Raw genomic sequence first — 18,251 nt, forward strand, 5'->3', positions numbered from 1 at the left:
AGCCGAACTCCAAATGTTACATTTTGTTCATTACAGCCTGCACCATCTGTCAAAATCTCCTAATTATTTAAAGTTCGGTAATGCTGGAAGAGCTAGCATGAGCAGGCTAACTGTTTTCTTTTCAGATGACTTGGTGAAGTCGATTTCCACAAATAAGATCAAAAAGTGTTTCAGAAAGAACGAGCCAACTTTATCGTCCATCCTATTTTCCCCAAAACGAAAAAAGAAGAAGCAGAAAGTTTTCTCACAGCTTAAAAGTGTGTCTGCGGGTTGTGGGGCTACGAGGACTCTTGGGGAGGGGGGGGGGGGGGGGGGGGGGAGCAGCTGAGCGGAAAAAAGCCAGGAAATCCCTGATGGTGCAGGAGCAGAGTCCTGAGGGCCCGAGGAGCCCGGCTGTCGTCTGACCTCAGGTTACTAATGGAGGTTTTGGGGAATCCTGGGTGGCACTGAGCGCTGGCACGCACGCCAAGCTCTTAGCGCTACTTGAACCTTTAATGCACGACCTGTGTCGCATCATCTCTTTTTAACGACGTTTCCAAAATGCAACAAGACACGAGGGACCAAAAGTTGCTTTTTTTTGGCCACTTGTTAATTCACACATCTGTCCACACCAGTGAAGAGCTGCAGAGATCAGGAGCAATGAACTGGATGAATTTCTCCAGTTGAGACTGTGACATTAGAAACTAAACGTCTTTGTAGGTTACAGACACTGGTTCTTCTGGACCAGTGGGACAGTGGGAAGCTGCACAGCCCTGATTCAGGAGTATAGATGGAGCGTTATGTAATTAATACTCCTCCTCCTATGCAGATACAGTAGACAAGCCTAGATATCCTGGCCTCAGCTGTAACTGTAGCCCTGAAATGACTGATCCAGCTCATACACACACATTCTAATCACCCTGCTTCACGTATACATATATATGTATATATATATATACATATATATGTAATTAAATCTATAAATACATCGACCGGCTGCTCTTGACTCAGCTAAAGCCTTTGCATACTGTAAAACAGGCTTCCAGTGGAATGTAGGTTTCATACAGTTACAGCTTCCACAGCCACGCAGCATGCAGAGGATCCGTCTTCCTCCCTGTCTCACCCATTCACACACCAAACACAGCCCAGAGACCAATCTATCAGAGGACAAGTGACTGAAGCCAGGACAGACACAGAAAAGTGGTGTGGGGGGGTCTCTTACCTACAAATCCCCTCTCCTCTTCTTCAGGAATCCTTCCTTTCCTCTCTCTCTCCCTTCAGCCGGCTTCCTCCTGCGCTCCAGTTTTCATCTTCAGGAGGAGGAGGAGGAGGAGGAGAGCGAAGGACTTTTAAATCATCAGCATCCCTCTTGCTCCTGTGTTTCCTCTCCTCTCTTATCCAGATTTCTCCACAGTCTCCGTGGGGTGAAGCTGGAGCATCAGTGATAACCACCACCACCGCCACCGCCGTGCGCTCTCCGCTGCAGGAGGCTGCACGTCAATCACGCCAGGTAACCTAGGGAACCGCTGGGCCCGTCCCCCTCGCCGGCGCTGATTGGCCGGGCCGACAGAGGAACCAGAAGTCACAAGTTCCTCACAGATCCACAGATGGGAACAGAGAGGAGAGAGAGCTGTGGTGGGATGATGTACAGAACCAAACAAACAGCACCGGATTGCAGTTCTCTCTCTCTCTCTCTCTTTCTCTCTCTCTCTCTCTGACTTCAGAGCCTGCTGCTTTATTTTACAGTTGCTTAGCAACAAACGGGCATGTGTGAGTGTGTGTTGCAGAGCGAGAGGGAAGGGATGTGGGGGAGAGAACGAGAGAGTTCAAGTTCTAAACTCTCTCTCTCTCCTTCCATCTCTCCTTCTCCCTCCCTCTCTCCCCAGTTTCTCTCTCTCTCTCCCTCCCTCTGTCAGAGGTGTGGATGGATGTTGAATATTTCAGTCCTCAGCAGCAGTTCTCTGTCTCATTATTATGGAGGTTGTTTCAGAGCAGACTGGACTGTTGCTGTATGAGCATCACAGGGAGTTAAAGGACAAGTTCACATAACCAACCTGTTTAATATCACTGCCCTCAACATACAGTCGAACGGTGAAAACTGACGGAGCTTTAATACCTGAAACCTCATAGCTCACTATGAAACTCTCCTGATGTGGGATGGGCAGAGACGTGTCGTTCAACTTAACAGTCTTTGAGTGAGTTGAGAGAATTCCTCTACTGTTACGAATAATAATAAACAGTAGCAATGGCGAGCAGCTGGAAACTGTACTCAGGTGATAGCAAATGTGAAAAGAGTAAATAATGACAATTGCCGGCTTCTGACCAAACCCTCTTTACCAAAAGTAGAAAGTCAAGGAGTGAAGGAGGTCACATTATCTCCGAGTCCTTTGGTTTGTTAGTTTGTGAGCAAGATTACACCGATTTCCCCAGAAACAACTGAAACAATCAGGCTTGTTGAGGAGACTGACGTCTGTGAGTGTGTGTAATGTGGTGCAGCTTGTTTCGGTTGGGCCTTGGTGGAGCTCTACTGTGTCGTTCTAGTTCAAAGCTTTGCTTTGAGGACTCGCTCGGGAACCAACAGAGTAAAACGACTGCATCTATCTTGCCCTTTTTTCATCTTAACAACCACTCAAAGCACTTAACAAGTCACATTCACACACAGAGTCATGCAGTCAAGCTTCTTTCTGCAGCACTTTTCATCACACATTCACACACTGGCGGGAAAGTCAGGGGGCATTTACAGTTCAATGTGTTGACTAAGGACAAAGCACACTTGAGGGTATTCGAACATTTGACACTTTGGTTTGTGAAAGGCACACTCTACCTCCAGAGTCACGGCCGCCTGATAAGATCGACACCCGATAAAAAAGTTTTCAGTGTTTAGGTTGAGATTAGATTTCTGTATTTCCTCCTGTCGAAGGTTTAACATAGAGGCAAATTATGATCTCACAAAATGGGCTGAACAATTCAAAATTTGATTATAAATCCAATGGCACATTTGTTTTCTTCTGTTCTACCTGAAGTTGCTCAGACATTCATAATAATTCTAAAGTAATTCTTCGTTGTTGTGGAGAGATTCTCTGTTTACATGTATCCAAGCTGTTTCTTAGATACTTGGATTTAGTTCTGGTGGAAACGTTAGAATGACACTTGTGAAACAGTTGTATTGTTAATAAAGTCGTCAGGGGTGAAAGCCACACCCTCACGGTGAGGTCACTGCATGGTGACAGTTGCCAACAAACACAGAGGACAACGTCTCCGCTGTCAAACCTGTTCACAAGATTTAAATGAATCGACGTCTGTCAAATTCAGAATAAGAGAAATGTGTGTTCACACTTACTCTTGCTTGAATAATACTTGTAAGTGTTATTCCTACTGCATTTTATGGGAACAGGGAGATAATCAATCCTACCTATAGGTAACCAGAGGTCATCAGATGGAGCGGGCGTTGATCTGCGGCGCCTGTAACATGGTGTTTCGCTCCACCAGGCTGCTGGAGAAACACACAGCAATGTTCTGCATCGGTGGTGAGGTGGAGAGCGGGGGTGTCGACGCTACACAGACCAGAACTCCTGATCTCACTCAGGTAAGAAACCAAACAACAGCTGATCAGAGGAGAAGAGTTCAAATATACAAAGGTATCTTATTCATTTTCCAATAGATACACACAAACCTTTATTTGTGAGTGGATTTAAAGTATGAAGTTGTGAACTCACCAAAATAGTTAAGAATGAAACGATTGAGAACCAGAACGTGAATTTCCACATAAAAGACCCCACACAGGTGAAAACAGGAATCTTTTAGTTCCCTGAAAAAAGTTCATGTGACTGTAAGCTCCAGTTACTGTTGGTCGAAACACAACTTTTGCATTTGTAGACGAAGGGTCAGAGAAGAAACCCCATCACGTGGAGCAGTGCTGAGGCCGAGCTAAAGTCAGGAACAGAAGACAAACCAGCGATCGCTCAGACGGACGCGGCTGCTCTGCGAAATCTGACTGACAAGGTAAAAAAGATCCGCTGCACCATGAAAAACACACAAGCTGACTCATATCCCCACAGGGATCCAGGTGTCAGAGCGACATTTGGTGTATATATATTTATAATGTAGTGCATTTTTGATGTCGTTATTTAACACTGTGGGCAACTCGAGGTCTTTGATTAAAAATTCATGTTTGGATATGTGTCAGTCAAGGCACACTGGAAGAGCAGGCAAATACTGAAAAGTATTTCTAATTTAGTTTTTCTATTTCTTTTAGTGTCTGTGAAATTTCTTTCTTCCATTTCTCAGTTTCACAGGTTGATGATGTCCATAGAAGAAAACCTCCCAAACTGGTCCAGGAGCTCCACAGACACTGAGGTGGACTCACTGGTTTTGTCGTTCTCCCTCCACATCTTGTTCTTCTTCCCACTGCACTGTACTTTTCAGCCTGTGAGATGAGCACTTCAGTGTATGTCAAGGTGCTATAAGTGCCCAAATGTCCTCTATAATGTAAAGGTTCTTTAATAATAGACCCAGTCCTCAGCCTGTGGTGTAAGAATGAGTCACTCCGAGTGAAGTCCAACAAAAAAGAACCTTTTAATGACGCCCGGGGCCAAAGAAGAAATCAATCTTTTCTGTGACATGTTTAAGAAGCAATGCTGCGTATAAATCTATTCATTTTTAAACATGGCCCTCAGCCGAGTCGACGTCATCTGGGTCACGCTGAGAGGCTGAAGGAGATGAGGGAGATGGCGACGTTCCACGAGCGCCAAGTGGCCCTGATACGCTCTCACAACCAGCAGCTGGAGCAGCAGAGAGACGGTGAGGGACACGTGGTGGAGGATGTAAAGGACAAAAACCTGCTTCTGTCTTCGGTGCGAAATTTCATGCCGAAGACTTCTCATCGCAAAATGTCACATGATGCAAATGCTCTAAGATGGTGTGTGTGTGTGTGTGTGTGTGTGTGTGTGTGTGTGTGTGTGTCAGAGTTGGCCCATCAGGTCAGTGTCCTGAGTGAGCAGAGCCGCTCGAGTCACCTGGAGACTCTGCTGACGGAGCTGAGAGAGCAGGAGGGGAGGGACGAGGAAACACTGCAACATCTCCATGCATTGTAGTAAGTGTGTGTGTGTGTGTGTGTGTGTGTGTGTGTGTTAATTTTAAGGTGAAGACAAGTTTAAAGGTTAGTTTAGGTTTAGGCTGGTTAAGGTTATACTGAGTCTCCCAGAGCTCAATAATCCTCTTAAATACACTCAAGCTTCAGCAACTTCCACACACTCATCGATGTGTCGTTCCTCTAACGTGCCTGACGTCTCTCACCAGGATCAATGAAGAACTCTCTGAGAAACTAATGAAAAAATCTCTCTCAATTAAATCTGTCCCCTGAACTCTATCTGCTCCATCTTTAACGGGTTCTTCCCAGACTCATTACGGATCCTTCCATCACGTTTTGTGGAAATCCGTCCAGAATGTTTTGGTTAATCTTGCCTTAAAAAAAAAAGACAAACAGACAGGGGTGAAAACATAACCTCCCTGAAGGTAACATGTTTAATTACTGTGTTGTTATGGTGAATTATGTCTGATCCTGCAGCGCTCTTTAGACGAATATTCCATGAAATGTGTTTTTTTTTCTTTCCTGGCTGCTCTATGACTCAGAGCATCAATTATGTATTTCATTATGCTCGGGTAGTTCCTCATTGCAACGTTTGTGGTGGAATAAATTGAATCCTTGTACTGTCGGGTGGATTCTGGCTGGGAGACTTCTCGATATGATTCAGGTTAGATGATTCGCTGTGTTTTTGGTTTTTTTCTTAGTGTGCGACCTGCTGATCAGCCAGATCCAGCCGAGGAGAAAAAGATGCATCCTGACAACTACAAGCTCATTACTTCAGCGGATGGGTCGCTCTCTGCCCAGATAAAGTACATGCCTGCATTCATCCTGAGGAATTTATTAACAAAAACAGCTGGAAGCAAAAACACAGAAACAAGTGCAGGTTTTCACCCTGTTCCTGTGTCTTCTCTCTCTGGTTGTCTTAATATATATATATATATATATAAAAATAAAGCTGTTTACATGTGAATAAGAATTTGTTCAGCTGGTTACCTGAGGGTAAACTCTGTCTCCGCTGCAGAGCCCTGCGACAGACTTACATGCAGTCAGGTGGGTCCGATCCAACCATTGTGGCTCAGATGATTGACCTGCAGGCAGAAGCCCAAAGTCTGGAGAAGAATCACGCAGCAGCAGCAGCAGCGTCTGACAGGGACAGGAGGAGGAGTAAGACTGACGAGAGCGATGACAGAGATTTACATGATCAGTAACAGAACTTAATTGTGTTGAGTGCTATCAAAGCTGATGATTCTGATACAAGCTGCAGATTCAAGACCGAGGGTAAATTACCTTTAGGCTCTGAGCCACTTCACTGTTCTCCTTGAATCCAGAGGTGAGGCCTCGTCTGCCGGGTCCGAGCTGGGAGCTGCTGGCTGTGGAGCAGGAGAACCAGAGGCTGGAGGAGGAGATCCTCAGGATGCAGCTGGACAGAGAGAGAAAACATGACTACCAAGGTTGAAGTCTTTGTGATAAACATGTTTTTAACCAGCTTAATATAATTTTAATGAGTTAACTGGTTGAAAAATTCATGCAGTTACTTAAGCACAATGTTACCATGGGATAGTCACAATGACGCTGCTGTGCTCTGGGAAAGTAGGTGAAATGTTCAGTGTCAGTTTTGCAGCGATTTGAATCCAAATAATTTGTTTTGACCAGAAGACGGTGCTGGAGTTATTACACATGCACCAAACATTAATACAACCCAACCAGTAGTTGTTGGTTTTTAACTCAAATCCACAAATATCGAATTCAGGGTGACACCAGGGGAAAGGTAAGAAATCACCAGCATATTTAGAATCAAACTTCTGGACAAGATGGAAAGTTTAAATTATTGGACAAAACTCAAATGTTTAAATTGATAATGTACTTAAAATTGCATAAACTATGTTTCGTTAATTGTGAGATTCTGCATTTTTCAACATTTTCATTGAGTACTCAGAGCTGGAACTTGATGAACTTCCTTCTCCTCTACGTCAGGGCGACACACGATGGACCCACTGGACTTTCTGGGTCCAGCTCCCTACGACCCTGCGTCAGTTTACCATCTTCATATACACACTGTGCATCCAACAGGCCATTCACATGTCTGAGTTTCCTTTCTTCAAACGACTTCCTCTGGTTTTTCAGAGCTGGTTTAGTGGTTTTCTTTGACCTGGCTCTGGGAGTCGATGCCTCTCAGAAAGCACTGCGTCTGCTGGCGGCTCTCTACTCTGAGGGTGTGGAAGTGGGACCCCCGACTCCTCTGCCCCCTGTCCAGTGTCTGCCGGGATTATCTTCACCTCTCACCCACAGCCTCACCCCTGGAAACGTCGCTCTTCTGTCAGTCAAACTGCCCGTTCCCAGGTAGGAGGTGAAGAGCAGAAAGGATATGGCACAAAAATGTCTTTCTCCCCAAAAATATAGTATAAAGGCAAATCTGGTGCAGCATTTTCCGAAGAGGCCCGGTGTCTCTTTTAAAATGCACCTGCAGTTCACATGCTGCAGTCTCCTGTTACATGTATGACACATGTATGTATTTCCCCTCTGCAGGATCCAGCCGTCAGCGTCGCTCTGCCTGGTGGTGGAGGTGCAGGCAGCCAGAGATCTGGATGTTTATCAGCAGGAGGTCTTCAGACTGTCGCCCTCTGGCTGGACACGACTGGAACTCTTTGATCAATACAACCAGGTTCATCTGCAGCGTCAGTGACATGTTGATGAACTGCTGGAGACGTGGAGAGTGACTCAAATATTAAAACTTATCTCCGCCTATGGGAGGTTGTTTTCTCACCTCTGTTTCTTTGTAAACAAGATTTCACAAAAACTACTGAACCAATTTCCATGAAACTCTGTGACGCATGACCCAAAGAAGAACCCATTGAATAATGGACGGGAGGTGAGACTGAGTGAAGCCTGAGCTCAGATGATGGAGCTAAGAAAATATCAGGATTTTGATTGAATAATATCAATTCATCAAAACTAGAATGACACTCAGAGCATTGGAGAAAGTGTCAGAAAACTATTTTCTGATCTGCACCAACCTTTTACGAGTTCTTTCCAGGACCCATGACACACCCGTCCACCAAGTTTCATAGAAATCTATCCGGTAGTTTTTGTGTAATCTTGCTGAAGAACAAACAAAACCACACGGATGAAAACTAAATCAAGTGGAACATAATGATTTGCTGCAGTTTTAAACCTTTGCACCTACACCTGCTGTCTCATACGAACATGTGAACTGTGTGCAGTTGACCTGTAGCTGAGCACGTATCCAGCACACTCATAATGTTGTTCTGTGTTATTGTCTCAACACGAACAGCTCTGTAGTGGCCACTGGAGGATGCCAGTGCGCCGTCTGCCTATTAAACCTTCACTCAGCATTGCCCAGCTCAACTCAATACCCCAGGTGTGAAGAGTTATTAGATTTGCAGGAGTTGCAATAATCATTTAAAACATTCGATTATATTTTATAGCCTTTTAGAAGTTAATTATATGGCTTTTTTAAAATTTTGTTTTAATTAAGGTGGGAAACACGGAGCTGTGTGTACGTTTGGCAAACAGAAGAGATCAGGACATGCAGACCCTGGAGAAGCCCGACCCTGCCAGCACCAGGCACTACAGATATCAGCCTGTAGTAGGTTCACAAGGGACATGTCGGAGGTCCAGATATTTTTAATCAGTTAATGTAATCTGGCCAAGAGCCAGAGGCAGTTGTAAGTTTGGAAATCAATTGTTTTGTCTCTGCAACAATTTTAAGAAAAAATGTTTTGTCCTATTTAAGCAGGTTTCACTGCTGGTTTAGTTATAAATCATCTGGGAAAATTAAATAATACATCTCTATATAGAAAAAACCAAATCTAGATAAAAGATTTTCATAACCGGACAACTGCAGTTTTACTCTCAACAGCAAGCAGCCTCATGTAAGGATTCTCTTGAATTGGATGCATGTCTGGGAGGATTTCTCTTTCTCAGTGTGTTCTTGGTGTGCCTCCACACAGGCGTCCTCTCTCCACATGACTGGCCGACCATCTGCGTCAGTTTCAGGTCCTCAGCCCACAGAGGTGGATCAACTCCTCCTGCTGAGCTCGACCGATCACAGAGAACCTCCACCCACAGACGGAGCCAGTCAGAGACAAACATGACATTCAGAAAACAGACAGTGGGGATCAAACTGATCACTGTGTAGATTCCTCTCCTCTGATCCTGACAAAGACATTTACTTTAGTCAAAGGACAGATATGCAAGAACGGTCATGGACTAAATGTTTCCAAACAAAGTGCTGCGATAAAATAAAGTACATTTTGAAAAAAATAAAAAAGCCTCATTTGTGTAGTTTCATCATTTAAAACTGGTTTTCTATATGAAATAACTGCAGAGAAATTGTCAAAGTCCACCAGCAGCTCCTCGCACCCAGTGATGACGTCAAATGTCATGATTTATTCAACCAGTGCAAAATGCTTCATGAGATTTACCACCACAGACCCAGAGTCCTGACGATCACAGACATGACTGGCGCCTGCTGCAGGGAGGTTCACGCTCAAGTTCACACAAAAATAAGTCGGACCCAATTCTGGATGGTCCATTCAGGTCAAGACTTTAGATTAGATCTATAAATACCATTTAGTGCTGGGCAATAAAACCACAACAATCAAATGATTATCAACAGCAACACAATAGAAGTTCAACATTTAGACTGAATGCTGGTTCAAGCACACTGAGGTATAACACAAGTGGTTTTGATGTTATACCTCAGTTTGTAAAATGTTTTACCGTTTGTCGAGTTTAAAACCACAACCTGTGTCCTGCCTCAACACCGTGAACCCAAGCATCAGGGCAACAGTCACAGATCAAGTCTTTCTAGTTAAAACTTCATTAAGTCCCAAGAAAGTCATTTTAAAAATGAAAACCAATGTGATGATACAAACTTACATCTGCAAATTCTTTATTTTTTTTACTACAAGTATACAAAACTGGACAGACAAATCTATGAAAATGGATCTTATTTACAGAAACAAAATTGCTGAAGGTGGAGGGGGGGGGCAGGACAGGCATGCTGTGCTGGTTCTCAGGATCAGGAATCAAACCGTCACGCTGAAGACTGAACAGAGGCCGACTTGTTGGCAGGCTACAAGAGAGAAAGCATATTTATTAGAACAGCAGGAACACAAAAGACTGTTTTGTCATGTACAGCTCTCATCAGTGTTAGTCGCTGCAGCTCTCTACTAACAGTACAAATTGTTCCCTTTGCAGAAAGGAGACAGAGAAGTGAATGTCAAGAAACGCAAAGAGAATTTGTTTAGAGGCTGTTGCAGCTGATGCTACATGTGTGGTTAGAGGTGCTCTGTGAACCAGCAGCAACTCAGAGGCGAGTTAAGCTGTCGGTCATTACATAAAAAAAATAAAACTTGTCTGGACGAAAGGATCCAAGACACAAAGTTGCATGTTAAACAACCCATGAGTTAAAGCGCCAAACGACACAGGATTCCTCCCGACGTGATGGTGGGCATTTATAGAGTTCTGATTAAGAGGTGAGTTTCCTCCGAGAGGAACAACACATCACCAGAACCACACGGCTGGTAACTACTGCATGTTTCTTCTCACCAACGATCCCAAGTCTTCTGTCGCACACATACATCAGAACGTAAAGACACAAGCCTATCACTCGCCTCCTGTGATTTTCCCTCCTTGACTCCATTGCCGTTGCTGGCACTAGAGTCCCCGCTGCCATTAACTGTGGCTTCCTGTTTTGCTTGTTTAGCATCAGTGTCCTTTACTGGGCTCTCCTCCTCTGGTTTCCTCTGCGTAGAAACAAAACCAAGACAAGGGGGAGGAGGAAGAGGAGACTGAAGTCTTGTGTACACAAACACCTTCCAGGTCGACATTTACAGAGAAGCTGAAAACCTACCATGTGTTACGTCAAGATCACAAAGTTGAACAAATCATGCAACACAAGTCGGCCCACAAGAAAAGCTTGAATTAACTCTAGCTCTACCACAAAGCGAACACAGACACACATGCCACAAGTACACTAACCCGCACAAGTCACACAAAAGCCACAACACAAAAGCTGAAGGCATTTGCAGAAAGCCATGATGACACCAACAGCCTGAGCAGGCAAGCACACACAATACACAGCACAGTTACCACATCACAGATCAACTTTGATTCTTCCAAGTCAGCTTTGTTCTGACCTGCAGGAGGAGATAAGAGTGTCTCACCTTCTTCCTAACGAGGTGGGAGATGTCTGAGACTTTCGAGGATGAGGCGCCTTCAGCTGATTTCACTGGAATCTGAAAACAGAAAGAAAAGTGGTTTGAGTATTCTATGGATTTACATCTTTGTTTTCTTCTGGTCAGTCATGCGATGACGTTACCTTGCTGACTGTGGTAAATGCTGTGGAGGATGAAGGGCCCCTGTTTTCACAGAACGCTGAAGAGGTTGAGGCTCCGCCCTGCAAGAGAAGGATTCAACTCTGCACATTTATCCCACAGTCATTTGTTAAGTTTCCTTTAGCAGGTAAATGCATTAAACATTTCTCTTGAAAGATTGTGAGCTCGTCTACATGTTTCTCTTTTTTTTTTCTCAGAATCTTGTGGCCCTACCATCAGTAGTGATTTGTTCGTCCACAAAACACACTAATGTTGAGGAGGAGGTTTAATCCCTGTGATGAGTGTGTACTCACTAGTGTCTGCTGGATGGCCTGGGAGGCCGTGCTGGCTGTTCTCTGGCTCTCCTTGGCATCCTCCACCTTTTCCTTGATGTCAGGCAGAAGCTGCTTCAGCTCCTCCATCTCATTCTTCTCTTCCACTGCTGCATCTGCTCCTTTTGCTTTATCGATCACCTTCTGCAACATGGCTGCACAGATAGATTAGGAGTGAGGTGCCACATTCCAACCAACTCAGTTTCACCTACACAGATGTTAGAACTCTAAAAGGAGTTTGCCTTCAAGGACAATGATCAACAGCAACTATTAAGGCGTGATTGTTAAACTCCAGGTGGAAATTGAAGTCGGTAGAAAACATCTCAACAGCAAGTTCTCCCACACAGAGAAACGATAACCTTACCCAGACGAGCCTCGATGACTTTTATGGAGCTGTTGTAGTGCTGGATGGCCTGGCTGTACTGATCCATGTAGCACAGTGTGGTGGCGACGTGGTAGTGTGTCTCAGCCAGCAGACGACTGTGGGAGGGTAAGTGCTTCAGCTGCAGGGTGAGACACTCCTGAAAGTCCTCTAGTGCCTGAGGGTAGTTACCTGAGGGAGCAGGCACAGGTTTTGCAGAACTACATGAGTTACAAAATAGTTGCAATGTAAGTGACAAAAAAAAAAAAGATTTAAATACATTTCAATCACAGTTACTTGTGTGGACGATCTGAATTCTCACATGGGAATTATCTGGAGTTTACTAGATGTGGCGGTAAACGGCAGCAGAAACTGACTCACGCATTTGCAGCCCCCTCTGGATAATTTCAGTAAATGTGTAAAAGCAGCTGAAGACTACACAGGAGAACAACATGCTTTCTTTCATTTCAAAATGCAAGTTAAAAAGAAAAGTCTGCAGGAACATGTGCTGCAGGAAACACACCCGATTCAGCACTGACTTCTCCGAGTTTCAGATACGTCTGTGCTGCCATCAGCTGTTCATCTTTGCTCTCCTTCCTGTGGTGAATGAACACATTTAATTTTACCTCATTGCTCCATTAATACTTTTAGTTTTCCATTTTGAATTATTGTCCTCACCTTTTATAGATTACTTTTGCCACTTCCAGCATCTCCCAGGCCAACTGCAAATTTCCAACTTCCTCCTCTTCCTGAAAAAGCACAAGTTAAAAAAAAAATATATATATATATATATATTTCTCAACAACCACGCTCAGAGACTTGTGAAGGAAAACTCACTTTATTTTGTCCATTCTTCTCTCCATCCTCATCATCGTCGTCGTCATCATCATCATCCTCATCGTCGTCATCATCATCTGTTGAAACGACAGGATATTTAGACGGAGCTAAAAAACAACAGCTCAATGCACCTTAAATAAAATTCAGTGCAGTCCCCTTCACCTTTTGTAACCACTGTCAAGAGTTAATCACTTCTTAAATCAAGAAACACCAAGTTTGTGCGACACCCATCCACACCAACAGTGCTCAGTATCCAGAGATCTACTGCCCTCTGCCTCCTCCTCCTCTTCTTCTTGTTCAGCCTCTGCCTTGGATTCCCCATCCTCAGGTTTCGCTTCTCCATTCTGCTCTTTAACAATTTCAACCTTTTTCTCTGTCACAGTTTCATTTCCAGGAGACCCATGTGAATGTTCTCCCACACCGTTGGTCTTCTCAACTCCATTCACGGCAGCCACCTGGACTGGGCTCTTTGCTTTCCCGTTCGCTGATTCATTCACACGTTTGACCGGAGACTTTGCCGCACCATTTTCTCCTTTGACCGTAGCGTCAGCTGCCTCAGTCTTTTCCTTCTCAGCCATTGCGTCATAGACCTGCTTTCGTAGGTCATCTCTAGTTTTGTCTGAACCACAGCATTACATAAGAATATATTTTTTTTGATAAAGAAAAATATATGTACATTAAGTTTCCCAAACAGGGACACTAACTTCATTGTTAAGACATTTGTATTCCAATGTTGTATTGATGTGTCAAAATAAAGTTATAAAGTAAGTAACACCATAAAACTCTAGAAATCATTAATGCAGGCAGCCATGTACTTGAGACCTGTGTTTTGACCTGGTTCTTACAATACAGACGAGAGCGCTCTGCAATAAACCTGTGATTTTGAGCAACAGGGAATCTGTTTTCATGGTAGAACACAATCACATGACAGAAGTCATCAAGTTAGATCTTGTACAAAAAAAAAAAAAAAAAAAAAAAAAAAAAAAACACCCCAGGCTGCCTAATCAGTTATCGCTGTATGAAATACATAGAAAATGTTCCTAATTCTTACCATCTAGATTGCTGGCACTCTCAATGTTTGAGTTGTTGGGCTGCTCCTCTTCCTCCGACTCTTCTGGGACTCCCTCCAGGGCATTGCCAAGGACGCTGTTCTCCATCCTGACCAAACCCCAAAAAAGACCTGATTATCAAAAGAGTTACTGCTGACAGGGGAAGATCAAGTGTCAAGTCCACTAAGTTTCAATCTGAGCCCAGTTGAATTATCCAGGGAGCTTTTTACAATATCTAGCAGAGACAAAAGTGAAAGAAAATACAAAACAAAGCATCAACGTTGTCAGTCTGAGTGAAACCATCCTGCAAACAGTATGAGGACATTTTAATGTCAAGGAATTTGACTACACCAACCTGGCAAGTTCCAGCAGGGACTTCCCACAAAGGAAGAAGGCCTCGCCACACTCATCTGCAGTGTCTCCGTACTTTGCAGCTCTGACAGAAAGACAACACACAAGCGTTTAGTGGAGCAGGGGGTGTTGGGGTTAAAGTAGCAACAGCCTAATATTGAAATGAGCTCAAATTAAACCTCAGCTGTTTTCTACACATCTGTGTGATTTTGATTATCAGCTCTGGATTTCTTCCGAGGAGTCAGTGGCTCCTCTTCACCGTTGTGTACTCACAGCATACTGCAGGCGTCCTGGAAAACACTGACAGCAGAAACAACATCTCCCATCACCAGATGTCTGTTCCCTGTGCCGATCAGCTTCTTTGCCTCTTCCATGACGTCGACAGAGCTAAAGGGGGAAACAAATAAAAAAAGTTGATTCAAACTTTACCATCACCCATTGAAAAGGTCAAATTTTACACATAAGGAACCTCTAAAGTTGATGATATTATGATAGAGAGATTTTAATTGAGGGGAAAACAAAAGAATAAAACTCATCCACCATTCTCACCATAATGGTTTTAAAGAATTATGCAAAAACCGGAATTTGATCAATTTAGAAGATTGTATTTATTAAATTTACTCCAGCCATTACTCTTATTGTGTTTACTGACAAAGACTGGACTGAAATACAGTTTCTCTCTGATCCCCTGTGCAAACATACAAGTTTGCAAAAGTAAGAAACTTTTAGGAAAGTAAACAGACGCGTGCACTGATCCTCACCTGTCTGCAGCTGCAGCTGACGAAGAGGAGCACGGCTTCTCGTCCACGCTGCAAAAGTTCAAACTGAAGTTGAGTCAACAGCAAAGAGAAAAAATAAAAAACAGAAAAAGATCCCACGAACATTCACCAGACTCTGAACACGTTGAACCGCAGCTGTCTGAGCTCAGTTTAACTCTTCACTCACTGAGTTCCCGAGCTGTTAGCTAAGCTGCACTGTTGTTAGCGCCGTGTAGCGTTAGCCACCTAGCTGGAGGTTAGCTGTGCTTGTTAGCAGAGACAACACGGTGCGGGTTTAACGTTGCTACGCGGTCACAGTGACCGAGAGCCCGTTAGCACGACCCGACCACCCCGTCGCAAACAAGACACACGCTAGGAGTGCTAGCACACATGCTAAGCTACAGAGCTAGCGAGCCGCACGTAAACAGGGAGCACAGGGGGGGGGGGACAGGACGAGCGGCGGTTTACCTCGCGGAGCTGGACGCGGTGGTTTCCTCCGGCATCTTCTCAGGACGACAGTAGAGACGGAGGCGGCAGGAGAACAGGAGCTGAGGAGGAGGCTCAGATGCTAAGTGAGGGTCTTTGTTGGCGCGCTTAAATACAGGAAATGAAGGCTTTCTGTTTCCGCCTTGCCCGGAACGCGGGAGATTGGATTTAAAGGGGCCGCAGCACCGAGGTGAAAAGGTTAAACTCCAATTATCTTTATTTTGAAATGATGGAAATGAAGTCAAGAGAGGTTAAACATGGAGGTTCGCATTCAGCTGGGGTCCTGCACACATTGTGGGCAATGAGAGAGTGGATACATTAACCAAGCAACAGGAACTTTCCCAACCAGAGGGAAAAAGGGTTTTGCATGGAAGGAAATCCATAAATATCATATTTATTATCATCTGCATTCAAAACAGATGTTGAAGGAAACAGAAGAGGAAACAGATCGACTCAGATCAAGCCTGGATCGTGAACCGGTTAACTGCAGGAAGTGTACACCACATAGGGAGGACGTAGAGGAAATGGAAGCAGCGGGACGAATAGTACTACAAGCACAATGAAAACTACATAAACCGTCATAATAGTAATATTTTGCTGTAGAGTCACAGGCCTAAGCTGCATGTTTCTGGACTGTGAGAGGATCAATATTCTGGCCCAACTTGCTTGTTATTGTATTAATAAACATATTTAAACACTCAACATGCCTATTGTGTTCCCTAGTTAAGAGAACATACATGATAACTATAGTTTACACTACACAATGTCACAAATACTGTAAATCTCACAACATGTAAGCACTTGCACTTTAGTATTTCCAATTTATGCTGCTCCATCTACTCTGATACATGAGAACTATTGTATTTCACCAGTGGATGTTAGGGACATAACTTCAGTTGTGCACCTCAGTTGTGAGACTAAAAGGAAATGTGACTGGCTACTATATATATCGCAGTACTATGAAAGCCATGTTGAACCAGGAAGCCTCTTGCTTGGGGGCCACAGTGCTGGATTGATAACAATTACCCAAGAAGTCCAGCAGGTGACGTCCATGTTGCAAACTTTCTGTCCCACAGATTCTTCTTCACTCAGAACAGCAGGTCGAGTTTAATTGAGCTAATTTGCAGGAACAGCTGCTTTAAAATGAGAGATCTACAACTGCAGTTAAAAATAAACACGTTCACATAACTTCGTGTAAATTAGGTGTGAGAGCTGCAAACTGTCTTTTTTTTCTTTTAGATCATGATTGTTCTGACAGATATGCATTTATTGTATTTAGGAAAACTGAAAGTACTTTGCATGCATGGTGTGAATGTCAATTGAAGTGAAGTGGGTGAGAAAGAGAGGGGGAGAGAGAGAGACGAGGGGGAGGGGGGTGCTACTGCTCCCTCACTCCACGGGCTGCAGATGAAGTTCGCAGTCAGTCTGCACGGTGCACCGGGACTTTACATGAATTCACACTGAACCTCCGCACTCTCCATCTCCTCTCTGACATGTCGCCATGTTCCGTGCAGCCTCACAACCCGCAGACTTGCTCCGGGTGATTCTACTGATTCTGCTGCTTGCACCGGAGAGCGGCTGCGGAGGAGCCGGGGCGGACAGCTGTCATGAGGTGAAGACAGCCTACATGATGAGACAGATAGGCCCCGTGGAGCTGGTGCCGGACTCACCGGGAACAGGTCGGTGCCTCTGGAGAAATGAGACAATTGTAGAAAATGTTGAGTTGAAAAATAAGTTGTTTAAACTGAATCATGTTGAAGCACAGTCAAGAAAATAAAATAGAAATTACATCTTAAGGAATTGTTGGTGTCTGTACTTCAACATGATATTTAGATAATATAAGATCATCTTTTATTAGTCCCAATATGTGCAATGTTACAGCAGCAAGGACAGTGAGAAACTGACGAGTAAAGTACGAAGCAACATAAGTGTAAGGAAATATAAGAAATATAGGAAAAAGTCAACAGAATAAAAACTAATTCAGTGTAAATAGAATAAGAATATTGTGTTGAATATAAGAAGTATAGTGCTTCAGCATTTTGACCATTATATAAAATATAGAATATGTGCATAATATAAATTCACTACAAATCAGGTCATTGTTATTTGTAGAAAAGTGAAACATATCATTTTGTATGAGATATTGGAATAGAAGAACACGTATATAAGCTTATATAGACTCTCGTAAGTACTTGGCAGGTATGATATACGATATGAATATAAACATATGTGCTATATATGTACGGGTAAAATGTCACAGTAGAAAGCAGTTAACAATAACAAAAATTTTTATGAAGGTATTTTAGGTTGAGACAACTTTGGCAATAGTGGAGAAAAAACTGTAAAACAAAGAACAATAGTATATATATATATATATATATATATATATATATATATATATGAGTTTATTAAGTACGATGCTGTGGTATAATGAAACTGCTGAGAAATGTATAAAGTTGGGGTCATCTCCACAACATCAAATAGTTTCTGCATATCATATTATACAATAATGTAATTTAAAATAACATAATTAGGACAATCCTCTGCACAAAGAACTATTATATCTGAGTGCCTGCTCAAGTACATTTAGCCAACAATACCTACTTTTTACTTTAGAGGTTTTGAGTATTTGACATGTAATTGAATATTTTTGCAAATAGTAAAATGTTAT

General features: G+C 43.4%; 4 protein-coding genes across 6 annotated transcripts in view; 2 read left to right on the forward strand and 2 right to left on the reverse strand.

Annotated features, from left to right (window-relative positions):
• Positions 1-1,636, reverse strand: part of lrrc7 (leucine rich repeat containing 7) — a 78,526-nt gene extending 76,890 nt beyond the window's left edge. For both annotated transcript variants that reach the window (XM_069521575.1, XM_069521574.1), the window contains exon 1: positions 1,202-1,636. The gene's annotated coding sequence lies outside the window, so the exon portion shown is untranslated. The remainder of the gene's footprint in view (positions 1-1,201) is intronic.
• Positions 1,637-3,118: 1,482 nt separating this feature from the next.
• LOC109636570 (coiled-coil domain-containing protein 17) lies at positions 3,119-10,122 on the forward strand. Its single transcript, XM_069521585.1, has 15 exons — positions 3,119-3,303; positions 3,398-3,565; positions 3,856-3,981; positions 4,267-4,335; positions 4,656-4,779; positions 4,945-5,071; positions 5,770-5,874; positions 6,087-6,229; positions 6,394-6,516; positions 7,040-7,094; positions 7,190-7,405; positions 7,592-7,727; positions 8,358-8,444; positions 8,562-8,672; positions 9,037-10,122. Exons 2-15 carry the CDS (start codon positions 3,416-3,418, stop codon positions 9,178-9,180), a joined length of 1,716 nt encoding a protein of 571 aa, XP_069377686.1. The 5' UTR covers positions 3,119-3,303; positions 3,398-3,415; the 3' UTR covers positions 9,181-10,122.
• LOC109636505 (histone-binding protein N1/N2-like) lies at positions 9,964-15,731 on the reverse strand. 2 transcript variants are annotated; one of them, XM_020098251.2, is made up of 14 exons: positions 15,563-15,731; positions 15,098-15,145; positions 14,610-14,723; positions 14,341-14,421; positions 13,988-14,094; positions 12,937-13,013; positions 12,778-12,848; positions 12,623-12,696; positions 12,103-12,291; positions 11,721-11,893; positions 11,412-11,489; positions 11,257-11,328; positions 10,705-10,836; positions 9,964-10,163 (listed from the first exon to the last, which is right to left on the reverse strand). In XM_020098251.2, the coding sequence occupies exons 1-14, from the start codon at positions 15,595-15,597 to the stop codon at positions 10,125-10,127; spliced, it is 1,290 nt and encodes a 429-aa protein (XP_019953810.2). In that variant the 5' UTR covers positions 15,598-15,731; the 3' UTR covers positions 9,964-10,124. The 2 variants fall into 2 exon arrangements, with proteins under 2 accessions (XP_019953810.2, XP_069377687.1); XM_069521586.1 differs by lacking the exon at positions 10,705-10,836.
• Positions 15,732-16,967: 1,236 nt separating this feature from the next.
• LOC109636547 (glypican-5-like) overlaps positions 16,968-18,251 on the forward strand; it is a 37,260-nt gene continuing 35,976 nt past the window's right edge. The window contains exon 1 of the mRNA XM_020098316.2: positions 16,968-17,259. Coding sequence (XP_019953875.2) covers positions 17,082-17,259 — 178 coding nt within the window. The 5' untranslated portion in view covers positions 16,968-17,081. The remainder of the gene's footprint in view (positions 17,260-18,251) is intronic.

This window comes from Paralichthys olivaceus, chromosome 3 (genome assembly GCF_024713975.1).
Source record: "Paralichthys olivaceus isolate ysfri-2021 chromosome 3, ASM2471397v2, whole genome shotgun sequence".
Lineage (NCBI taxonomy): Eukaryota > Metazoa > Chordata > Actinopteri > Pleuronectiformes > Paralichthyidae > Paralichthys > Paralichthys olivaceus.

Bases quoted from the DNA above. Each gene is read 5' to 3' on its own strand.
- LOC109636505 (XM_020098251.2), bottom strand. From the start codon at position 15,597: ATGCCGGAGGAAACCACCGCGTCCAGCTCCGCGAG. The intron at 11,894-12,102 runs GTAAGGTTATCG...CTATCTGTGCAG, and splicing joins AGTCATCGAGGCTCGTCTGG to CCATGTTGCAGAAGGTGATC. The intron at 11,329-11,411 runs GTAACGTCATCG...TTCTGTTTTCAG, and splicing joins CATTTACCACAGTCAGCAAG to ATTCCAGTGAAATCAGCTGA.
- LOC109636570 (XM_069521585.1), top strand. From the start codon at position 3,416: ATGGAGCGGGCGTTGATCTGCGGCGCCTGTAACATGGTGTTTCGCTCC. The intron at 5,072-5,769 runs GTAAGTGTGTGT...TTTTTTTCTTAG, and splicing joins CAACATCTCCATGCATTGTA to TGTGCGACCTGCTGATCAGC. The intron at 8,445-8,561 runs GTGTGAAGAGTT...GTTTTAATTAAG, and splicing joins AGCTCAACTCAATACCCCAG to GTGGGAAACACGGAGCTGTG.